Raw genomic sequence first — 17,837 nt, 5'->3', positions numbered from 1 at the left:
GAATGAAAGGATGCATGATTCAGGAAGACAAATCACATAGTGTGTGTGTGTGCTGTTGTTTCCAATTCTGTCTAGCTCTTTTTATAAAAACTTGCTTCATTGACTATCATGCCAATTTGAAGAAAGATGTACAGTTTCCATAATAAATGACAACTAAACGAAGAAATGGAATGGAAAAAGGGAGAAAGATAAATGAACACAAGTCCAGTGCATGCTGTGTGCTAGGCACTTTCACATATATATTCTCATTTAACACAAAACACATATTTAAGACAAGCTCAGAGAGGTTAAGCAACTTGCCCGAGCTCACACAGCAAGTAAACAGCTTTGCCACTGGCTCTTTCTGATTCCAACCCTGGCTCTTGCCACTGCACCACAGAGGCAGCAAGAAAATGCGCTTAGGAAAGATGATGTCAATGTCAGGCAGTGTCTAGAAAATGTACAGTTTAGAGAAACGCTCAGAGGTCTGCCTTCCCCAAAAGAGAAAAGGCTTTTGAAAATTTCACTGCACCTTCTATTCAGAATACCCACAAGTCTAGACAGAAAGGGACACCTAAATCTCAAGATCCCTCCTCTCTTTCAGGTTTTCTATTATATTGGAGGGGAAACTTTCCAACATGTAAAACGTATGTAGAATTTTATTCAAAAATGTTTAATAGGGCTTCCCTGGTGGCGCAGTGGTTGAGAGTCCGCCTGCCAATGCAGGGGACACGGGTTCGTGCCCCGGTCCGGGAAGATCCCACATGCCGCGGAGCGGCTGGGCCCGTGAGCCATGGCCGCTGAGCCTGCGCGTCCGGAGCCTGTGCTCAGCAACGGGAGTGGCCACAACAGTGAGAGGCCCGAGTACCGCAAAAAAAAAAAAAAAAAAAAGTTTAATAAATCAAACACACACTTAGAACAAGAAGCATCACACAACCCAGGTGATAGCTCTTTGTGAGGCTGGAGATCCAAGGGGGATCTTGTGTTTCTGTAGAACTGATGGGATGGGAGAGATTGGGGGGGGAAAATACACTCTCTGCCATAGACAACCACCGAACAGAGGAAGTTCAAAATGAAAGAGGGAAGATTGAAGCTGCAGTGAAGGACCAAGGAAAGGAAAGAAGCACAAATTGTCACATCAATTATCGCGTGAAGATCCTGAGGTGTTTAATTCACATTGGGCTGCGTTGTGTTTGGAGGTTACACAGTTGTTTTGCATCAATGGTTCTTATATTTTTCCAGGCTTCATAGATCACAGGAGCCAGAGCTACCAATGACCGAAGACCGAAGGGATCACTTTGGCAAGAGGGAGACAGCTCTGAATTTGGAGTCCGTGCTGAGCCCTTTGCCGGATGAGAGGCTTCTGGAGTCTGATCAAACACGGCTGCCCACTGTCCCTTCATCCATCCATTTATCCAACCAACCAAGCATCTGTTCATCCATTCAGCCAACAAATAAATACTGAGATTCCATGCCAGGCCCTGGGCTAGGGGATAAGTTAGGGCAGTAAACGCAACAGACGAGGTCTCTGGTCTTACAGAGAATACTGCATATCTGAGAAGAACCCACAATGAGACCAGATCAAACGGGATCTCCATTAGAATTTGGGATTTCATTCTAAGTGCAAAAGGAAGATGTCAGAGAGTTTTAGGCTGGGGCATGACATAATAAGATTAGGCTTTTCGCCAATAATGCTATCATACGGTGAAGAATGGATTTAAGAGCAGGCAGGAGTGAAAAGAGGCAGAGCAGTGAAGGAGTTATTGCAAGAGATTAGGCAGGATATCATGTGGGCCTGAACTAGGGTGGAAGGTGCTAGAAGGATTTGAGATGCATTCTGGAGGTGGAAACGTGCTGATAATTTGGCTTTGGGGAAGGAGAGGAAGAGTCAAATGATGATTTCCAGGTTTCCAACTTGAAAAGCCATGTGTATACTGGTGCCATTTTCTAAGATGGAGAGGATTGGAAGAAGCTGTTGATTCTTCCCATCCTCCAGATGGCATTTCTTGAGCATCTACTATGTGCTAGAGACTCAACACCTGCTTCTGAGAAAAAGAAGCAAATCTGTGTCATAGGTTCATCCAGACTCCTGACTCGGCCTGAGAGACAGAGACCCTTCATGGATGATGCTGAGGTACCACGTGGAATTCAGGATCACCAGTGTGTCCGCAAGGTTCCCCCTCCTGTTTACTCAGCTCCAACTTGTGCTCATCAGATCATAAGGTGTTTAAAAGACGAAAATTGACCTGGAATTGGTCATTGGAAAAAAATCTTTATTTTTCTTGTAAAATTGACTTAAATATAATGAAAATCATGCCAAACGATCAGGGTTTTCAATTTCCTCTGGCCAGCAGGGAGCTTAGCTATAAATTTGTAGCTTGGCTTGCTTAACAACTATGTCGAGTTTATGATTCTCATAATAGCATTCTGGTTTTCTCCTTGATATTGATTACCTCAACTAAACATCTGTCACTGTCTGCGCCATGGACCTGGAGCAGTCTGGCCACGTTTGTGGCTCCAGCCATCTCTGATTAGACCAAGTATTGACTGTGGATGTTCATTCAAAACTTGGCTATGCCATTCAGGTTTCCTGAGTTGGATATTTGAACTAAGGGATGTGGGGTAAATTCCCAGTTAACAGTTGGAGGGGATGTTCTGGGGTGTGCCACCAGATCCCCTCTTCACAAATGAAGCCCTCTTTTTCTCAGCGGCCAGGTGTTGGCTGTTAGGGGCTCTCAGCTGCGTTCCTCTCTGAGTGTTCCTCTTAACCAGGGTTGCCTTGCCCAAACTCACACCTCTTTCACAGGCAGAGTCCCTAACCAGTGACAAGATGGTCCCAGTACAAAGTCCCAGCCCGCCTTGGCTCATGGCAGGACAACACTGAAGGCCATCCCAGCTCCAGAATATTCCGTGAAATGGGCGTCTGTTGTGACTGCCTTCCTTCCCTCCCTCCCTGATGGGTGTTGGTCCTGAGAATACCAACTTCCCTCCCTCCCTCCCTCCCTGCTTCCCTCCCTCCCTCATGGGTGTTGGTTGAGAGTACTACCCAACAAACTTCCAGCCCACAAATCTCAGCATCTCTGTTTCCCAGGAAACCCAGCCTAAAACAAGTGGCTGCTGTTGCTGGAGGACACGATTTCTGTAAACACTGGGCACATTGCCACCCCTAAGAATAAGTGATAGTAAGGAAGACGAGAACAGGGAAATTGGTCACGCAATGGGCAATCTTTGCTTTTAGACAAGTTGTTTCCTTCAATAAGTTCTTAGGTGGCTTGGGGTAAAGGGCAAAACCACCACCCCAAGGCTCTCGAGTCCATGCAGTAGAGTAGGAAGAGCTTCAAACCTGGCTCTGTCTCAAGCTCTGTGACCTTGGGCAATTTACTTAACCTCTCTGAGCCTCTGAGTTTCTTTATCTGTTAAATGAGCCAAGTCACCTTTCAGGGTAGTTGCAAAGACTGTATGAGCTCAGAACTGTAAAAGCACCTGGAACACAGAAGCTGCTCCATAAATGCTGGTTTCTTTTCGCAAACATGGGGTGAGGGGCACCCTAGTATCTTCCAGGTCAGAGACTGGGGCGTGTGGTACAATGGATCTGAGCATACTGAACCATGCTGGGTTGGTGGGGGGTGTGTGTGAGGTAGACTGGGGAAAGGTTACTGCCCCACGCCAAGTTAACAAGCCATCTCCCCTTCCCCCCAAAAGAGGGTGCCCCTGGAAGTGAATGGATCAGGCAGAGGTCCCTGGGAACAACGGGAAGGAGCAGTGACATGTCCCTACAATGATGTCATCTCTGATTAGGGATGGCTTGAACAATTTAGCCAAAGACCAGCCACGTGACTCTGAGTGAGGATCATCATGGGAAGGTAACTCCATGAGGCTGGCACCTAGTCTGTCATCTGTATTCCCAACAGCACCATCTGGCACATAGTAGGTGCTCAATAAATCCTTGTAGAAAGAATGACGAAAGATCTTTAGTCCCCCCACCACACAAAGAAGTTCTGATGATTCTGGGGTTTGGAGGGCATAGTTTCTGGGTAAACACTCTGAGGCCAGCTACATCATCAGCCCAGGGCCTCCTCCCGTGTTCCCCAATGTGTCTCCATTGTTTTCCAGGACCCCTCAAGTTGCGTGATGCTCTGGCTACATCTTCAGCTCTCTCTCCTTGAGTAGTGATCCACAAACTATGGCCCTCTTTCTGCAAATACGGTTTTATTGGAACATAGCCAAGGCCATTGGCATAAGTACTGTCATCCCTCGGTGTCTGGGGAGTATTGGTTCTAGGACCCTCCGCAGACACCACAATCCATGGATGCTCAAGTATCTTGTATAAAATGGTGTAGTATTTGCATAAAGCCTACACCACATCCTCCTGTATACTCTAAATCATCTCTAGATTACTTATAATATCTAATACAAAGTAAATGCTACATAAATAGTTGTAAATGCTACGTAAATATTTGCCAGCATGCAGCAAATTCAAGTTTTTCTCTGTGGAACTTTCTAGAACTTTTCAAAATATATTTTTGATCCGTGGTTGGTTGAATCTGCGGATGCAGAAGCGTGGATATGGAGTGCCCAATGGATCAGCTGTGGCTGCTTTTGTGTTAAAATGGCAGGACTGAGGACTCACAACATACACTGGAGGGCCAGAAAAAACTAAAATTTTTATTACCTGGCACTTTCAGAAGTCTGTTGACCCCTGTTCTAGAGAGAACAAGTGAGGCAAGGGTCCCCCCAAGAAGGCAGTCATTCCTGTTCCTGGATTGGAGATTAGACTCACTGAACACAGGTCCTTTCATCTGTGAGGGTCTGGGGGCTCAGGAAATACCATCCCTGATACCAAAGCCAGTGTGTTTTGCAAAGTCTGCTCCACACCAGCTGCTGTACTTAGCCCCTTACCTTTATGTTCTCACATATAACTCGAGGTAACGCCATGAAGTGGGAACCACAGCATCTCTATTTTGCAGACAAGGAAACCAAGACTCAGAGAGAGTAAACGATTGGCCAGCTATCCACAGCAGGGGTGTGGTGGAGCCGGGGCTCACCCCAGGTCAGTTCTGAGTCTGGGCTGCTGTTCCTAGGCCCTCCCCTCTGCTACCTCCCCGTACGGAAGGCCTAGCAAGAAGAGGACTGCTGTTACTGGGTTGGCCAAAAAGTTCATTCGAGTTTTTCTGTAACATGTTATAAGCAATAAACATGAAGCAGGTTGGTCCAGGCCCAACAGATGTCATGTGATCCAGTACATCAAAGGCTGGGTCTCCAGCAAGGACATTGTGAGAGAGTCTTCCCTTAGGGTGGAAGAATCAGTCTGCTAGAGAACCTGAGTTCCCAAGGCCTCCTGAGGCAGGACAGAGTCTCTCTCCTGCAGCATGTAACCCTACACATGAGAAAAGGTCCCCCAGAGCTCAAGAGAATAGATTGACTTGATCACATCTGAAACCCCCGCTGGGGTGAAGGCTGAAGTCTCTGTGTTTGGATTTAAAAAACAGAGATCCCAGGTAGGTTTGTTCTAACTCCCCAGATAAAACCATATCACATGATAAACTAGTCTTTTGTCCTTCCAAATTAAAAGGATTAAGCATCTTTTAGAGAATTCTCTCTTTTGGGGCTACGTGCAGACGTTTATTCAACTTTAGGGACATAAGACAATGTGTGAGAGACCTGTGGCTACTACACAAAGAGCACAAGTGTTCACTTTTTGCTAGAGATAAAGGGAAGATTACACGTCAGGGAAATGAATCCGGATTCTAAAGGAGAACAACAGACTCACTGGGTCACTTCCTGTTCACGCAGGAAGAAAAGCTTCTGGTTTGTTTTCTGGGAATCTCTCCACAAAGTTAGACAGTCACTAGTTCACACAAGGCTTTGGAAGCTAAAAGAGATGCCTAAGTCGCATGGCTGATTCAGTGATTTGACTTGCCTGGAATTTCCATTTCCACTTTTTTACAGGCTGAGCAGATGCTACGAGGGCTCGAGCTTTGAATCTGGAAAATAGCAACATCGTCGTGCACGCTGTCTCTGTGACCCTTGCTCTATGACCAGATAACCAGCAATGGTGTCAGCGCCCCACCAAGGACCCACTTAGCCACTATCCCCACCTTCGCCACCTCCTAGTCTACGGAAGCCTCCCACCCACAAGGATTTCTGTTCCGTCACCTTGCTTCATTCTTTTTCAGACTTATCACTAACTAAAATTAACTTCTTTACTCTTTCATGGTCCGCCTAACTCCCCCTCGACCAGAATGCATGTTCCTTAAGAGCAAAGTTCACGTCCACCTCCTCTATCCTGGTGTTGCCAATGCCAGGCTCACAGCAGATCATCAGTGGATAATCAATCAATATTCATGTAGTGTTTGTGAATAAATTGAAGGGAGTTTACAAGTGCACAAATACTTTAGCTTTCCATACCCAGTTTTCCTTTTCACATTGAGTTGGCTATGCTATCTAAGGCGCCCAGGTTACAAAGTATCCAACTATCACTGTAAGACAGTGGTTATTCCTTTGCTCATTCATTCATGATGTATTTATTGAACACCTATCACGAGCCAGCCATGTGCCAGGCATCCCTGCCAAGAATTCAATGGTGAGCAAAACAGAGCGCCCACCTCATGCGCTTTCGGTCCATCGGGGGCAGTAGGGAAGCAGATATTAATGGAAGAGCTATACAGGTATGCAAGTATGACCCTGATAAGTGCCATGAAGGAAAAACTCATGCAGGGTTTCTGAGGAAGTAATGTTTGGGTTGAAATCCGAAAGATGGATCAACTAGGTGGCTATCTAAATGAACTTGCTAAAGAGTGATCAGGGTTAGAGTTAGGAACAGAGTTAGGGGTGGAATAAGGATAAGGGGAAGAATAGAGGAAGGTTAGAGGAGACCTTTTCCAGAAAAGTGTGCATGTATTATAGGGATCAGATGGATGTTGACCAAGAGTGAGTTGATGGCTGCCTAAATGAGGGCGGAGACAAAAAAAAAAAAATGGAGAACAAAGGACAGATTGGGGGTAATTTAGGAGGTAAAGTGGCAGGACCTGGTTTGTCCTTCAAGGGTTGTCTATCTGGTGGCTGGGGCACTGACTTTGGCCTTCTCCTGGGCTGGTACCTTTGGGGCCCTTCATGACCAGCAACCTGGCCTCCAAAGGTGGAAGCAGCCACTGAGGAGTCCAAGTACACGTGCCAAGTAGGGATGGCAAATGGGTGAACAGGAGGCCCAGGTGAGCACCCGTCTCAGTCGGCAGCAGGGTTTCAGAACCTGGATTTAGGACTCAGGTGAGAGGATTCCTGGAGCCCTCGCATAGACTGTTGTGCGCAGTGAGGTGTTTACGGGAGCTCACAGTGATGCCTATGAAAGAGATCAGTTGTACCCACGAGCACCCACACTTCACAGGTAACTGTTGCTCTACGTGTTGCTACCTGTAACCAGTGCAGCTATAAAAGGAACGTAGGAAACAATTGGCCCCGAATATGAACACCATGGGTTTTTTTCCCCCTCTTGATCAAAGAAAGACTCCAATGAAAGGAGGGAAAAAAAACTAATTAAAAAGTTAAAACCTTATGTAATGAAATTTAAAAGAAAACTTTTGAAGCCAACAAGCAACCATGGGCAAGGCTTCAAAGGGCCCAGAATCAATGTTTGTCAATAGCAGTTTTGCATCCTTTAATTTATTTTTCATGAATATAAAGCGTGATGTTATTAGGAGCCCATCCATGCCTTAATTCTGTTTGAGATCTGGTGAATCCAAACTCTATTAACATTCTGTTCAATCAGCAAATGTCAGAGGCCTGTGGCAGGAGTCTCACCCTATTAGGGCTCCCACCCTGTGGCTGGGATGCTAGGGACCATCGGGCCTTCTGCGCCGAACACTCAGCAGCTACCCCCTCACCCCCAACCCCAGGAGCCAGGGCCACTTTGCTGCTTTCTCTCCAGAAAACAAACCACCCCCGTGGCTCAGCCCAGCCCCAAAGTTACCATTTGTTTAATCAAGATAGTTGGTTTGCAAAACATTAAACATTAAACAGTATTTGATGCCTAGTTAATAATTTGCATCCTCTTCATTTGTTCCTGAATCCTTGGAGACTGACACTTTCCCCCCTAAAGGCATAGACAACAAAAGAAATTGTTTTTAGAGCAAAACAAGAGTTCTTACACTACAAAGATGTTTGCCAGAATGTCTGATCTCCATGTTCTGCTGTTAATGTTTCTGGCGGGAGAGACAGCCTTCGGGGTAAGTGTTCTTTTCAAATATCTGTAGTTGAGAGACTCTGAGGTTATTAGCAGGACCAAACCAGCTGGGCCAGGAGTGATGAGAAACTTTAGTCGTGAAAGGCTGGTGTTGCCAGGTGGAATATGTCCTGATTTCAAGGGCTAATGCAGGCCTGGCATGTTGGTTGCTGTTAAGGGGCCAGTTCCATGAAGCCATGCAATTGACATGAGCCCTCTTGGAGCAGAGTCTCCATGAACACCTTCCAACTAAGGAGATCAGAGCAAGAAACTCTGCTAAGGCAGTGTGTTGTGATCTGGCATGGACCTCAGAGATCCCTCTGGGAAGCTGCCGAAAGCTACAAACTCTCTCTCTGTACATGCCAACACACATACGTGTTCTCCAGCTATTTCAGGTGACACTAGGGTAAGCACCCCTGTGCTTTGGCTCTAGAGGAGAATCCGGCTGGCAACAGGTTTACTTAGATGGATTAGATTTGGAGAGAAGCTTTGTGGGCAGCACTTTTTCTCCCATCACCCTGTAACCATGGCTGTAGTGAATGGGGCAGAGAGGAGCAGGGGCCCCAGGAAGGTCATGGTGAGAATGGAAGGAAAGGGACATCAGGGGTTCTCACACGGGGGACTCAAGACATCCGGGAGCAGGTGAGTTGTGGAGGTGTCGGCCCCTGCTGTGTGCTGTTGTGGTCCAAGAGTGTTAGCTGGGTCTCTGTGGACATGTGAGAGAGGGCCTTCACCAGACCTCGCGCCTCTTGGATGGGTTGGAGGCATGAGTGTGGGCTTGGGAGCCAGGGTTTGAATCTCAGCTTTGCCGCCTTCTAGCTGTGGAACAAGTAACAAGTAACATCGTCTCTATGAGCCTCAGCTTCCTCTACTGCAAACCTAGTGATAATCTCCCCCAGATTTGGGGAGGGTCGAGACCGATTAAATGGGGCAATGTATGTGGCTTTCAATAAATGTTAGCTCTTTTCCCTTGAGATTTCCAAAGTGAATATGAGTTCTCTATAAAAATCAGAGAATGCGCCCCTTTGTTGGAGTGGAGGGGGTTTGAATAGAGAACAAGAAAGGGCTGAGAACTGAAATAACAGTCATAACCTATTTATCTCATTAAATACCTTTGTATCTTATTTTCCATTTCACTCCATAGAGATTTTCCTGCAAGCAGCAGATTAAATTCCAGGTTTTCTGATTAGCACACTTTAAAAACAACAGCTTCTCCTCCCCTTTTGGTCAGCTGTACTCAGGCATCTACCTTAGTTCCATATTAAGCTGCCAATGACTCACCTCTGGAAGAGTTTTCTTTTCCAGAGATGACGTGTGTGTGTGTGTGTGTGTGTGTGTGTGTGTGTGTGTGTGTGTGGTGTGTGTGGCTACAATGACCAGTTGTTATCAAACCCCCTACATCACTGATTGTTGTTGGATGTCTGGGGCCAAGATCCTGCAGAAATACCGCAAGTCTAGAGAAAAGCGACGGAAACTATCAGAGGTTCACAAGGGACCCGGAGAAAGTACCAGTCAGAAAGAATTAGATCCTAAAGTTTGCAGGCAAGGAAGAGAGTGGATGCAGTCTGTTTGAAATTCACCAAAAGGTAATGCTCGCCCCAAATCCCTTTTTTGCAAGCCCCAGTGAATTTTTAGGGTTAGCGATGAAAATATAAGTCAATAATGGATAAAAGAGAAAATAGGAGAGATAGCCTTTAGGCAATGAGATTAGTCAATTCCAAAGAGGGGATTCAGGGCTTTGGAATGTTTTCTTACTCCAGATGTATGCCAGACAGGTGGTCGGGAGGGCAGCTTCTGTCCCATAGGCCAGTACACAGACATCCAGGGGAAAGTGGCCAGTTCACTCAGATGTCTAGAGTTTGAGGCAACACCAGGAAGGAAGGGGCCACATAGCCCGATGGACAGGGTGGCCTCTCCTGCCCCATGTAGCTAAAAATAATAACCAACTGCTACCATTTGATGAAAAATCCTGTGTGCCAGGCTCTGTGCTTTTGACACATTGGTCTTTGGGTCCTCCAGAAGGATCCTAAGAAATAGGTACTGTTATTGATCTCAGTTTACAGATCAGGAGCTGGGTAATGTGTCCTCAGGTCACAAAGCTGGGAGGTGGCAGAGCTGAGTCCTAGACTATGGCTGGTGTCCATCTGTCTGGATAAGGTCTCTTGCCTGGGGCCCTGGCTAAGGATGAGATTTCTTTGGTCCATATAGCTTCAGGGCATTGTCCTTCCTGTAGGGATGGGAGGCACTTGGACCAGGGGCCTCTTTCCTGGGTGGAGTGTAACAGATTCCATGTGCCTCTGAAACTTTAAAGCAAAGGGTCTCTGATTGCTGCCCATTGGAAAGGTGCCTGGAGACCCTCCCATGAGGTCAGATCATGCAACAAAAATTATGAAGACTTCTCTGTAGGCTCGTCTTTAACTTAGGTTTTCATTCAGATAGCCACGATCCAAAAACGGTACAGTCAAATATAGTTGTCGTGGATTCCAGGGAATCCTTCTTAGTGCCTTCCTGGTCTGGTCTAGATTTGTTTTCCTTACCTGTCAGTTTTGAACACCTGTCCCCAGCACAGTCTTGTATTGTTATTCCCATTGTTTGAAGGAGAAACAAGCCCAAAGACGTTGAACTAACTTCCCAGCCGGGACAAAGACCCAGCTCCGTCCAATTCCTTGTCCATCACAGGAGGCCCGCTCAACTGTATGTGCCCCGTCCCCAAGGCTTGGACATCTCTTCTTACTGTGGTTCTTAGGGTGATTTGAGGTGCCACTGGCCTCAGCCATAATGTAACTTGACCTCTTCTAGGGTCATAAGCCAGAGGACAAGCTTGTCGGGCCCGCCCTGCTTATCTCAGCCCATGGCAACAGCGGCCTTACAATTAAGATGCATGTTTGCTCCCATTTCTAAGCTTTTTAAACCCTAGAGTTTAGAGTCCAAGAACTCTAGAACTCCAGCATCCTCCTAGATAGAGAGTCACAAAAACGTCTGCACAGACCAGAGGTTGCAAATTGGCAGCTTGGGGTACATCCTGCTCACAGCCTGAGTTTTATTTGGTGGGTAGAAGTTCAGCCTGAAGAGTATTTTCATTTCCTTTCAATTGCTGGGTGACATCTGAGAATCAGAACGTTTCACATAACAATACAGATCCCCAGCTTTTCTTGAAAATCAGGCATTCTAGTGACACAGGCTCCCATTCTTGCATGGCACCAAGGGGAGAAGGAACTATTGCTTATTAGAAGCTGAATTAGAAGCTTATATTAGAAGCTGAAGCCTCCCAGATCCCACAGGCCCCAGCACCCTCTCTTTCTGACACCCTCTCTGCTTGACAGGTGTACATTATCCACCTCATTCTACCTTGGAAAGAGAGAGGCAGAAAGAGAGAGAAATGGAGAGAGAGCCTGCTTGTCCAGTTATTGTTTAGCAACACTGTGGGTGCTGAGGTATTAGAGCCAATTTTGGATGGTCAGGTAACAGGGCTCAGTGTCTGATTAATTCAAGTGTCCAAATCTACCTGGCCCCCAGGACCAAACGAGGCCATGGATGGGATAACACGAACCACCTTTTTCAAAGTGTCGAGGCTCTGGAATGTCAGAGTCTCTTTCAGGCCTAGGAGGCATCACTTCCTCCTGCTGTAACCCATTCCGAGTCTTCTGGAAAAGAGAGGGACTGAACTGTACTGCATGTTCTTATAGATTTTAAAGAAACCTGGTCCTAAGCACAAGTCCAGCTCATTAGCTTTGGCGGTGTACTCTGGTATTTAGGGAAATCAGGTCGCAGGAAATCGCCTGTGTATGGAGGCACAGATATATTTATATTTTCAATTCATTATAGTTTCCTAAATGCAAAAGCAGAGAAACAGCATGGCAGAATATTCGGCAGCCAGGATTTTAAATAAAACATGCTTTTTCTTCATAATTAATATAACAAGGTTTCCTGGCTTAGGACTTGGCAAAGATCCCAGGAAAAATGAGGGGAGGGGGTTGGTGTGACGTGCTTGTGACTTGATGAACAAATTCGAGGAAGAGTTTGTGCTGAGTGAGCTCCCCTCAATCACTTAATAATGTGAAAAAAAAATTCAAACTCATTGACAACAGTGGCTAATCATAATCATAGCAGCAAGTATTTATTAAGTTTATCGAATCTTTACCACATGTCAGGTATTGTGTGCTTTATGTTTATTATCGCATGTAAAGCTTCCCAACAGCCCTATGAGTTAAGGACCACTGTTATCCTCATTTTACAGATAAGAAACTAAGCTTTACAGAAATTAAGTAGTCTGTGCAAATGGCCCGCCCGCGAGGTTACGGAGCTGGGATTCAAACCCAGGTCTGCCTGATGCCCGTTCCATGCTCATAACCACTGTGTTAGAGGTTGCCATGCTGGGCACTACCCCGAAACGACTGGGACTCTCAATGTGGAATGGAAGGTGTCCAGGGGGACAGTGGCCTCAGACTCCAGTTTCAGGCGGGAGGAAAAGCCACTCCCATCTGGAGGCTCCTTCAACAATCCCCGGAGCTTTTCTTTCCAACACCAGAAGGATCAAGTCTTGCTAGATGGCAACCCACTAGCTCAGTGCTTTCAAAACTTTAGTCATGAATGAATCCATCTTCAGAAATTTTGCCAAAGCCCAGACTAGTTTCTTAATACTTTTGTTGAACAGACTCACTTTTTGCCTACCTAGATAGATATATTTTTAAAGGAAACCATCACTACTATAAATGGGAAAATCAAAGAAGATGAAACAATGCCATTGAATTCTAACCGGCTGCAGCTGTCACGCTAAAACGCAGAGCTGACTCCTGCTTTCTCCTTATTAGGAGCAAGAGGTAGAGGGGAGGGACTTACCAGGGCCACCCCAGTCTGTCTTTGTGATGGGATTGGAAGAGATGACAGTAAAACTGAGAAGGGAATGATTCTCTCACGCTGTGTTTTGATGTGATGACTCTCCCTGGCCAGGCACCACCCAAATCAGCTTGGGTACCAGCAGCGGTTCATGTCCCACAACAGAGAAAGCACAGAAGTAAAGACAGCTTCAGGGGTGGAGTTGGTGCCCATCAATGGGGAAGTTACTTTCCTGAGAACCGACTGGCCAAGGAGGTGAATATGGGGCTTGTGCCCATGTGGTGGGCCTCAGACTCCACCCCCACAGGCCCTTCTGTTTCTTTTTTTGTACACCTGCCTTTTCAAAGGGTTCTGAAGTGCATGGTCACATCCAGAAATGAGTGTTTGTTTTTATCCAGTCTCCTTATCCTGGATGGTCTCACCACCAATCCTTCAGCCCCCTCCCCACAAGTCCTGGGATGAGCCATCCGTACCAATACTTCTCACTAAGTGCTTACCTGAAGAGTAACCCACTGCAAATGCTGTGCTCTCCCTGAGCAGACAAATCCCCCTGAATCAAACGTCAGGTTGGGTAAGGGAATTCTTTCTTTTATCACTGGGGAAACGAGGCACAAAGAGATTCAACAATTTGCACGGGAGCAAAGATAGACTCACCTGTCTCCTTGGCCAGGAGCTTCAGGCCCAAGAGAGGTAAAATCGAAGCGTGGCCAACGGCAGAGTGAGCTGGGGGCTGATTGAAAATGCATGTTCTGGGCCCACTCCAGGCCCATGGGAGCACAACCTGCAAGTGGGGCCCAGGGATCTGAATTCTTATCAAACGCTCCCCAGATAAAAATGGAAATTCCCAGGGTCTACAAACGGGACTCTCCTCTCTGCCCTGCCCCGGCCCGGCTCACCGCATGAAGCTGCAGTCCAGTCTCCAGTTAACTGGGCAGAGGTCTGTACAGGTGGCTCTGAGCCAGGCACGGGGGATCAGCCTCACAGGGAGGCGACCTGGCCTTGAATTCCTCCCTGGCCCAATCCACTCGCGTCCTTACAGGAGCCATGTCACCCTGCTGGGCCTGAGCTTCCTCCTTTGCACATAAAGGGTCGAGGCCAGCTCCTCTTCACAGTGCCTCCTGGCTCATCGCTGTGGTCCTGTGAACAGCTTCATCCAGGCCCTCGAGAAGGAAACCACCCACAGGGACCACTGGCTGGTGCCTCTCCCTTGGCCTCTGAATTTTCCCGTTAGAGCCATCCCTCCTCACCCTGAGCTTCAGATTAAAGCAAAGCCACAGTGAAGCTGCCGATCCTGGGACAGCGTCGCACAGCTTGTGTGCTAAAGCAAGGATGAGATTCCTTGTGATTACAAAGGACTGAGTGGCACCACCTCATACCTGCTAGGATGCCTCGAACCTTTTAAAAATGGAGGGCTTCCCTGGTGGCGCAGTGGTTGAGAGTCCGCCTGCCGATGCAGGGGACACGGGTTCGTGCCCCGGTCCGGGAGGATCCCACATGCCGCGGAGCGGCTGGGCCCGTAAGCCATGGCCGCTGAGCCTGCGCGTCCGGAGCCTGTGCTCCGCAGCAGGAGAGGCCACAGCAGTGAGAGGCCCGCGTACCGAAAAAAAAAAAAAAAGGAAAATAACAAGTATTGGTGAGGATGTGGAAAAATCAGAACCCTCATTTATTGCTGGTGGGAATGTAAAATGGTGTAGCCACTGCGGAAACAGTATGGCGGTTTCTTAAAAAGTTAAACACAGTATTACCATATGACCCAGCAATTCTACTTCTGGTACTGGCCCAAAAGAATGGAAACCAGAGAATCAAACAGATATCTGTACATCAATGTTCATAGCAGTCTTATTCATATAGCCAAAAGATAGAAACAACCCAAGTATCCACCAACAGATGAATGGATAAACAAATTGTGATATATAATGGAATACTATTTAGCCATAAAAAGGAACACATTTTTGAGATATGCTACAACATGGACAAACCTTGAAAACATTATTCATAGTGAAATAAAGCTAGTCACAGAAGGACACATAATGTATGACTCCACTTATATGAGGTACCTAGAACAGGCAAAGTCATAGAGACAAAGTGGAATAGAGCTTACTACGGGCTTGGAAGAGGAAGGAAGAGAGTCGTTGTTTAATAGGTACAGAGTTTATGCTGGGGATGATGAAAAAGTTTTGGCTATAGACAGTGGTAATGGTTACATAACATTGTGAATGTAATTAATGCCATTGAATGGTATACTTAAAAATGGTTAAAATGAAAAATATCGTGTAGCATGTATTTTACAATTTAAAAAAAATGACCGAGGCTTTGCACAGTCGTTCATCTCATGACATAGCTTTTTGCAGGAGGGGCCAGAGTGGGAGGATGTTGTGAGGCAGCAGTTGGGATGGTGCCTGAGATACTGGCAACCCCTGTCCTCTGTCACCTCCGCCTCTCACCCTAACCTTGAGCTGTGTCCAGCAGTGGGGACTGGCTCTGCTGAGCTGTGCAGTCCTGTCCCTGGCTTGCCTTCCAGCCCAGCAGCCTCACCCTCACCTGGCCACAGTGCAGAGTTCTCTCCTCCCCAGCTACCTTTAGGAGCAATGCAAATCTTTTCCTGGTGTGCAGTGACATCTGGTCTACCACCCGGTCATGGTAGAATAACTGCAGAGAAAGAGATGGCTGGAATTTGAGTCCCAATGTCTTACTTACCAGGTGAAAGATTTTTCTGCTATTGGTTCATTCTAAGTCAAGCTTCTAGCCCCAAAGGTCAGGTCTAGCCCCACTTCTCCCCTCTACTGCTTCCCAGTCCTCTGAGAATATTTCCTATCAGTTAATTCCTGGAACCCATCAAGGCAGGTTTTAGCCTCTGCCTTTTTGTTTTGTTTTCAAGAAGGTCTAGAATTGTGAAAGGTAGAGGAAGAAACTGAGTTGAAATAATTACTAGAATAAAGATAGGACAGAAGAGATGAGACCTCAACTCCCTCCACCCTCAAGGAGATTACACTGTAAATCAGTAAGACTCAGTAATCAGTAAGCAGGATCCTTCTCTCTGCCCCTCCCTGCCTTGCCCACCAACCACCTTGAGCCTAGAAGACACCAGATCATGAGACATGCTCCCTGGTGACTGGGCTGGGGGGTGGGATATTAACATTGCTAATAATTTGCTTCTAACTGGAGAAGGCCAAAGTCCTGAGCCACGGGTCCACTGTGAAAGCCCGATTGTAGATGGACCAGCAATTGGATCTAGAGAGGTCTCTCTGAACCTATTGCAAAGCAGCTACCTTTCCATGTGCAAGAAGCTGCTATTCCCAGCCCTCTAAGAGGAGCTGAGGCAGCTGTGACCACTCATCCCTGGTGAGACTGGGAATAAATGTGGTGGACGAAACAGGCAGTGGCTCGTGTGCCTTCTGATCGGGTGAAGATGTTTGCTGAGATGTGTTTGTCACAGTGGACTGGCTGAGGCTGCAGATGACTTTTGTCCCTTCCCCAGATGTCCATGGGACCTAGTGGCCCTCTCTGTGTCTTCCCAGGCCTGGGCAACTCTGGACAAGATTTTCCCAAAGGTTTCCAAGAATAAGGACCCAATCTCTTCACCGGGCACAATATCCTGCTTCTCTTAGCATTAAGTAGCTCTCCCATTTCCTTCTCCATCTTTTCAACACCATGTTTGCAGGCTGTGGGTCCCTCATCCCTCACAGCAATGGCTCTGGTGTTAGACTGGCTCTTTTCTGGCCCGGCTCTATCATTTACTAGCTGAGTTATTTTGGGCAATTTAATCTCTGCAAATGTGTCTTCTCACCTCTAAAATGGGCATAATTATAGTACTTCAATTATCAAGGATTCTGTGCAATGAAAGAGACAAAATGCACATAAATCATTTAGCACAGTCCTTGGCAACTGTCGGGTCTTAATAAATGCGAGCTGAGATCACAGCTGTCCCTTCCTGCGCCTCTTCCTACTTCTTTTGCATCGATGACCTTCCTCTTTAGATTTGCAAGTCCCAGGCATAGGAGTTCTTACTTCCCTGTCTCTTTTGAAAACTGGAATGGAATAATGGGATGAAAGGAGGCAGATATTGTGTCTATCCATCCCCCTCAGCCCCCCCCCCCCCCCCCCCCCCCGCCATCATCCAGGTTAGTTTCAGGATCCAGGTATACGGCATAAATCACTGGCTATTGTCCTAGCCTTTCTGGTTTGGTCCCCCAATATCCAGCCTGGTGTTTGGGCTGCCGGTGCCCACATTTCACCACAGCCGCTTTCTGAGGGTGGATCCAGTGATCCACAAAATGAGTGGGTCTGCTTCCGACCCCTGGGACACCCTGACATGCAGCCCAGGCTGCACAGCTGGGCGGCAGCTGCTTCAGACCCCCTGAGAGCCTGTGGGATCTGAAGGTGCCCCCAGGCCAGGAAGGTACTGTTTTCTTTCTGTTTGCTTTCCGTCTGAGCCCCAGCTCCAGCTCCAACTCCTGGGAAGGGCACGTCTGCCACCTGCTGGCTGTGGGCAGCGCAGCACCTGACTCTCCCTCAAGCTCCAGTTTCCAGCTAAGGGGTCTCGCCCTGGCTCCGGTCCTGAAGGGCTGGATGAAGACAGGTAGAGAGTGACGGGCCCTGACGTCCACACAAGCTTTATGGAGGGAGGATGAGGCAGGCAAAGGACCAGGACTGGCTGTGACGAGGGAGAGACTGAAGGAAGTGTAACATTTGTCCTCAGGGTCCCCTCATGCTTCTTCTCTGTCACCTGCCTGCCACTCATGCCCAGAGGTGTCAATGTCAGCTGCTCCCTGTTCAAGCACTGCAGCCCCAGAAACACCCTAAG

At 47.3% G+C, this 17,837-nt stretch overlaps 1 protein-coding gene across 1 annotated transcript in view; it reads left to right on the top strand.

Moving 5' to 3' along the window:
• The first annotated feature begins 8,051 nt into the window (after window positions 1-8,051).
• HABP2 (hyaluronan binding protein 2) overlaps window positions 8,052-17,837 on the top strand; it is a 36,904-nt gene continuing 27,118 nt past the window's right edge. The window contains exon 1 of the mRNA XM_065894072.1: window positions 8,052-8,201. Within this exon, the coding sequence (XP_065750144.1) occupies window positions 8,133-8,201 (69 nt within the window). The 5' untranslated portion in view covers window positions 8,052-8,132. The remainder of the gene's footprint in view (window positions 8,202-17,837) is intronic.

Source organism: Phocoena phocoena, chromosome 16 (genome assembly GCF_963924675.1).
Source record: "Phocoena phocoena chromosome 16, mPhoPho1.1, whole genome shotgun sequence".
NCBI lineage: Eukaryota > Metazoa > Chordata > Mammalia > Artiodactyla > Phocoenidae > Phocoena > Phocoena phocoena.
The sequence above is the reverse complement of the archived record's forward strand: the minus strand, read 5'-3'. Positions and strand labels throughout refer to the sequence as shown.